The sequence below is a fragment of the Papio anubis genome, chromosome 15 (genome assembly GCF_008728515.1).
Source record: "Papio anubis isolate 15944 chromosome 15, Panubis1.0, whole genome shotgun sequence".
Taxonomy (NCBI): Eukaryota; Metazoa; Chordata; class Mammalia; order Primates; family Cercopithecidae; genus Papio; species Papio anubis.
The window spans coordinates 8,857,425-8,864,236 of record NC_044990.1 but is presented as its reverse complement, the minus strand read 5'-3'; the positions used below and the strand labels follow the sequence as shown (position 1 = coordinate 8,864,236).

The window sequence follows — 6,812 nt, the reverse complement described above, 5'->3', positions numbered from 1 at the left end:
ACACTGTGATGCTTTGATATGTCTATACAACCCGGAAGCATTACATCAAGCTGGTTAGCATAACCATCACTTCCTTTACATAACCTTCCTCATTGTTTTTTGTGGTGAGACATCTGAAACTTAATGATTTTGAGACATATCCTACATTATTGTTGACTATAGTCCTCCTGCTATGCAACAGTTCTCAAAACTTCTTCCTCCTGTCTAACTGGAACTTTGTACACTTCGATTGACAACTCGCCATTCCTCCCCACTCCCACTCCCTCAACTCCTGGTAACCATCATCCTTAGGATATGGAATCAGCCTAAGTGTCTATGAACAGATGAATGGATAAAGAAAATGTGGTATATAAACACAATGGAATACTATTCAACTTTAAAAAGGAAGAAATCCTGTCATTTGCAATAGTATGGATGAAACTGGAGGCCATTATGTTAAGTGAAATAAACCAGGCACTGAAAGATAAATACCGCATGATTTCACTTGTATGTGGAATTCCAGTGATTCTTATGGGAAGCAAGTTGAGAATCTCTGGTTAGGAAAGTGTGAGGTTAACAAGCTGGAAGTATCTGCCATATGTGTATGGGAGTACAAAGAGGTCACCCAGACTGTCCTATCTATTCCTTTGCTTTACACAATTTAATTTCATTCTTTATATTGCAAACTCCTTCAGAGGACAATTTTCAAATCTAAACACACATTCATTCTGCTCCACCAAGAGTAAAGACTAAGGGAGGAAAATCCATTACAAAACCATTCAGTAAATTATGTCTAGTTTCAGAGGAAAGCCCTTGGCCACTTATGGTAGGGAATCAACATTTCTTTGTTTCTTTGTTTCTTTTTTTTTTTTGAAGATGGAGTTTTGCTCTTGTTGCCCAGGCTGGAGTCCAGTGGCGCAATCTTAGCTCACTGCAACCTCTGCCTCCCAGGTTCAAGTGATTTTCCTGCCTCAGCCTCCTGAGTAGCTGGGATTACAGGCGTCTGCCACCACTCCCGGCTAATTATTTTTTGTATTTTTAATAGAGACAGGGTTTCACTACGTTGGACAGGCTGGTCTCAAATTCCTGACCTCAGGTGATCCACCCGCCTTGGCCTCCCAAAGGACTGGGATTACAGGCATGAGCCACTGCACATGGCGGAATCAATGTTTCCTGAGACCCCGTCTATGTTAGAGGGTTTCACGTAGTTTTCTCATGGGAAGTTTAGAATAATTTTACTAAGCCTTTGAAGTGACTCTTACATTGGCTAGAATCAAATAAAAGACTTAAAGAAGAACCTTAGGCATGGTTAGAGTCGCGATTGTCCTTGCACTGGGCCCCTACCCCGGGCCATGACCAGGACACCTAGGGTTCCAGCTGCCCTTTGACGGGAAACTCCAGACTCTGTCTGGGGTCCTGGGTACCTGCAGATCAGGCCAGCTTTCAGCAAAACTGAATGGCGATGGCAAAGGCTATCTCTGCTTCTTATCGCATTTTCCTACTGTCTGATTCTTTGTAAATGTCAGTGCATGGCATCATGAGATAATCAACTAAAGAACCACATGATAAAAGCTTACTGGTCTCACAGAAAGTAATCCTTCCATTTAGTTACTTTAACTTCACGAGGTTCCTTGAGAAGATCCTTCGGGAATGATCTTAAGATGGGAGCCATTTTAGACCCCTTACATGGTAGATGGGGGAGATACATTAGTTAACAAATGTATGAGATTTAATTTACATATTATAAAATCCACTCATTTCTCAATAACTCAGTGGTAGAAACAATTCATGTGTCTATCCATGGATAAATGAATACACAAAATGTGGTTTATACATACAATGGAATATTATTCTGCCATAAAAGGGAAGGAAATCCTGACATGTTATAACATGGATGACTCTTGAAGACAGTTCGCTAAGTGAAATAAGCTAGTCACAAAAAGACAAATGCCATATGATCGTATTCTTATGAAGTATTCAGAGTAGTAAAAAAAACAGAAACAGAAAGTAGAAAGGTGGTTGGGAGAAAAAGGGGAGTTAGTGCTTAATGGGTTCAGGAAGCAAAATGAAAAGAGTTCTGTGAATGGATGGTGGTGGTGGTTGCACAGTGTGAATGTACTTAATGCCACTGAACTGAAAATATAAAAAAGACTAATATGTTAAATTTAATGTTATGTGTATTTTGCTACAATTTAAAAAATAAAGAATTATCCATTTAAAGTGTATAATCCAGTGGTTTCTAGTATATTTACAGAGTTCTACAACCATCGCCAAAATCTAATTTTAGGTTGTCATCACTCCACCTTCCCTGTTCCCCCCAAATCCCTCCTACCCATAAGTAGTCACTTAGGGAAGATATTTTTAACAGGCCATGAGTGTCATGCCCTATTTTTCCAGGACTTGACACTCATAGACTCTTAGAAGGGACCTTAGAGATTTAGTTCAAGCTTCTCAGATGAAGAAATTGAAACTCATAGAGGCAAAAGGTCACATAACTAATCCATGGCAAAGCCAGGTCTTTTGAGTTCCTGTGAAGTTATTTTTCCCATTACAAAAATGCCGTATCGTTCACTTTCTTCCAACTGATGCTGACAATAGATTCACAGGGTCAGGAAGATGCTACCTTTTCCTGCTAGGGACAGCTGAACTCCTTTCTACAGTCTCCCATCTCACCCGCCTGAGCTGGGAAGCAGAGAGGAAAGAAAGAGTGGAAAAATCTGCAACTGTGTCCAATAATGTTACCTCATGCCTTAACAATGTTAGGGATGAGTTATAATGAGTTTTATTGAGAATAATGTCTCAGCCTCTCTTAGAAGAGTAACTGGAAACACAGGGACTTTTGAAAGACATGGCCTTTTGTAGAGGTGGCAGTGGTAACCTGTAGCAAACAGCAACTCTTGCCTTTCTACTTATAGTAGCACTTAGGCCTGGCAGTGCCATGGCCAGGGAGGTCATTGGATAAAAGTTGGAGTCAAGGGTGTGGTGGAGGAACTAACTCTGTGAGTTAGAGCTTTCAAAATGTGCTCCAACATTCCTTCTGAGCTCACCTGCCGTTATTTCCTGGAGGGCTGGTGGAGGGGTAGGGGGACCTCAGTGGTTGCTAAATATGGCAAATGAGCTACCAAATAACAAAGGCCATGGAAAATCATGTAACTATGGACTTGGAAATATCTAGACAAAGTCTGAAGCCTAATCACAGTGAGATTTGGGCCTGTCTTCTCTTCTCGCCTTTGGTTTTTTGGAGAATTTGATCTATCCTCCTCAGGGTGATATAGTCCCTTAGGAGTGTTTGGAATTTCTCCACCCAGGCTACTCAAGAGGCAGGTACTCTAAATGTCCCGTGGGTTTCCATCTGATGAGAAACCCAACTTGAGAGATTGCTGTGGGGAGTCACGTAGGCTTCTAGACAATGAGCTCCCTGAGGACAGTGACTGGATTCTGCCTCTTTTCAACAGCCCTGTAGACAAGGATGTAATAACCCCCATTGCCAACCCAAGACCTTGGCATTTCTGCCACATGATGCTGCTGTTTGCTACAGCGACTCATTTTTAATCTCCTAGTGCCTAGCAGAGTGCCTGGCACATTTGTTTGCTGAATGAGAGAATGAATAGTGACATTTCATATCAAATGATGCATTATTATTTACAAAGTGACTTATTTCCCATGCATGAACTCATCCTCATAACTACCCCTACTTTACCCCTGGAAGGTAGGCAAGACCATTTTACCGATGAGGTCACATAGCTGTAGGTTGGAGCAGTGACTTTCAGACTCTAAATTCATTGGCATTTATATATAGGTGTCAGATTGAGACTGCCCTTTCTAAAGTACTCTGTCAAAGGACTAAGAGACATGAATAGAGATTCAGATGTTGACCTCAGATTTAGGAACAAAATGCAGAAATCACAAATGTCCATCTGATTGGTCTCTCAACGATGGCATTATTTTCTCCTATTTGCTAATCACTGCAAGGCATATAGGTTTTTAATTACATTATGAGTTACATAGAATGGAATTTAGGGTCCAGATGGGTAAACTGGTGAATCCCCATGTAGTTTGTAGTAGCTATTTCCTGATACAGATTTGATAAATAACACTGTTGTATGTAATACAGTTTTGGTAATTTCAGGTAAGTTGATTGTAGCTTTATGGCCCTGGGTCTTCAAGGAAACACATGTTCAAGCATTCTCACTGCTTAATGAGATCCTTGTTCCTGTTGAACTTCTGTGACCTTATTGGAAATCAATGATTGCTTTTGTTCTTCAAAATGTAATGTTAAGGAGACCTAGATGAAATCACTCTACAAAATGCACTGAGATTGCAGGATGTGGGGAGTGTGCTGTAATTAAAATGAATTATTCTGCTTGGAGGTACAGCATATTTTAGCTCTGTGTGCATATTGTGCATAAGGGAATTTCTCTGTGCAGAATTATTTTCTCCCAACAATTCTCATGATCACAGCACTCCTGGTAGCAGGTGTCACTTAACTCCTGGGGAGCAGCTTGTCCAAAGCAAGGGAAGGGGGCTTTCCTTTCCTCGCAACTGTTGCTATGGGGGGCGTGGCTTCGGAGCCGTGCGAGGACGCATTCGGCGGCTCCCTCCCCCCATCCTCGTAGACTACACTTCCCGTGATGCTCGAGGGTGGTCTCCGTGGTGACGCACTTAGTGTCCGCGGAGGGAGGGCGACGACGGGGGCGGTGGCTGCGAAGGAGGGCCCGTGCTCTCCCCGTTTCCCCTAATCTCACTCAGGCAGCTGCCGCCGCCGCTGCCACTGCCGCCATGTTGGTTTGAGAGGCTATGACAGGCGGCGGCTGCGGCGTGTGGGATTGAAAAGTGGAGAAGGAGGAGGAGGAGAAACAAAGCTCTGAGAGGAAACCATTCCCGGGCTGAGCAGAGGGAGGACCCGGCCTCTTCCGGGGACCAGCCGAAGTCGGCGTCGCCCGGAGCTCGCGAGGCCGGGGAGGGGAGGGGAAGGCGGAGACCGGGGAGGCGGCGGCGGGGGAGGCGGAGGCAGAAGAGGAGCGTCGAGGAGCCGGAGACGATGCGTCCCGACCCGCGCTGCTGCCCGGAGGCGCCCGCGGCCTGAGCCCAGAGGGGCTGTGGAGTGTCCCGGCCGGCCGCAAGCACCCCGCGCTGTCGGTCCCCCGTCCCGGTCTTTCGCTTTGGCTCCCAACTAGTTAAATGCCCTTGAGCGCGGGTTTCCGCGGCCCGGCTCTTCGCCCCGGTGGCGCGAGTTGAGCCGTTCACCCGCGCGGGCGCCCCGAGAGCGGCTCGGCAGGGTCCGCGGCCAGCGTCCGGCCACCGCTCGGCCGCCACTCACGGCTCACGCGTCGATGTGTAGCTACATAGTTATCTATGTACATCCACGCTGGGGCATTTTTCTCCTGCTTGATGAGGACTTGACTCGGGAGCGAGTGTGAATCATTGCCGGGGCTGGGAAAGGAGGAAGGCGGATTTAACCCCCTCCCACCCCTCTTCATGTCCGTGTGTCACTCGGCTCGGTCCACCTGGCGCGGCCGGTCCTGGGGCGGCTGCTGCTGCTGCTGACGACGACGACAGGGGCTGCCTCTGCTGTCCCGGGAGTTTCTTCCTGCTCCGGCCACACAGCTCCTGGGGATTGTTCCTCTTCGCACCAGAACCTCGGCCTGACCGGCACTTTGGCTCCGAAATAACTTATTTTTGGGAGAGAAAGCACATCACGAACCAGTCAAAATCGTGAAGGCTTATTTCTGTAGCTTGAAGACCTCTACTGTTTTTTCTTTGTTTTTTGTTTTTTTGTTTTCCGTAAATATCTGGGTATACATCAAACGGCAAGATGTCCAGTAATGTCCCGGCGGATATGGTAAGTGACGGATAAGTTATGACACTCTGATTTAACTGTGGTTTCCAATCTTATTTAATCGGAAAGACGGCAGGCGTGGGGCGAAGATTTGCTGGGGACTGTGGAAAAGCCACCGTGCTGAGCGATTTGGAGAAGTTGGAGCTTCTGGTTTCCCCCTTTTAGAAAGTAGTGCTTTTAATATAGGTTCTCTCATTTGGTCGTGTTTTCTAAATCATTGAAGACAGTGGAGAAGTAGGGAAATGTATCATGGTAGCTTGAGGGGACAAAACATCGTTCTCTTTGCTAGAAGCCTCCGAACACTAGTATTTTAACGTTTCTGAAAACGTCAGTGACAGTGGGCAGAGCTGAGGACGGGTGTCCCTACGAGAGAATAGGTAAGGAAACGGGAATCTTGCTTTATGACACAGACAAGATCATCAGTGCATTAGGGACGAACTTGATATTTTTCAAGAACAGAGATGCACATCTCTTCAAGAAAAAGTATGTTAGAATTTGCCGTGAGCTTTCTGAAATGTCAGAATACGGATGGCAACAGAAATATTAAGATATTTTGGGATTTTCACAAACGTAGGCTGACCCTGTATTGGTACTTACTGTGAATATTCCAGGGCTTTTTAATGGCAAATATTTATTAGTAGTAGATTCCATATTAGACATAAAGCTAAGGAAACGTAGTATTGAGCCTCAATCACGATAACTGAGTGTTGAGAGCTTGAAACAAAAAGTACTGTTGTGTATTGACGCCTTTCTTTTTGTTTTGTTCATAAAGGCTGAGGTTGTGAGTCTGTTGATTGACAGTAACCGTGTAACCTTACAGTGCTGGGGGCTTGGTTTGTGTGAGTGTGAAGTTACACTTTGCAGTCCTAAGGACAAACATAATGCAGTTAATTAACAGGAAGAGGAATAATCTTGTTTATGAAAGTATTGAAGTTAATGTAGTTGTGCTCACATATGTTAACATTTGAGTGTTTGTGTATTCAGTGGAAACAAA

The 6,812-nt window shown here is 45.0% G+C and overlaps 1 protein-coding gene across 1 annotated transcript in view; it reads left to right on the top strand.

The window, feature by feature from the left end:
• Positions 1 to 4,718: 4,718 nt before the first annotated feature.
• UBL3 (ubiquitin like 3) overlaps positions 4,719 to 6,812 on the top strand; it is a 78,981-nt gene continuing 76,887 nt past the window's right edge. Inside the window, exon 1 of the mRNA XM_003913725.4 lies at positions 4,719 to 5,821. Within this exon, the coding sequence (XP_003913774.1) occupies positions 5,795 to 5,821 (27 nt within the window). The 5' untranslated portion in view covers positions 4,719 to 5,794. The remainder of the gene's footprint in view (positions 5,822 to 6,812) is intronic.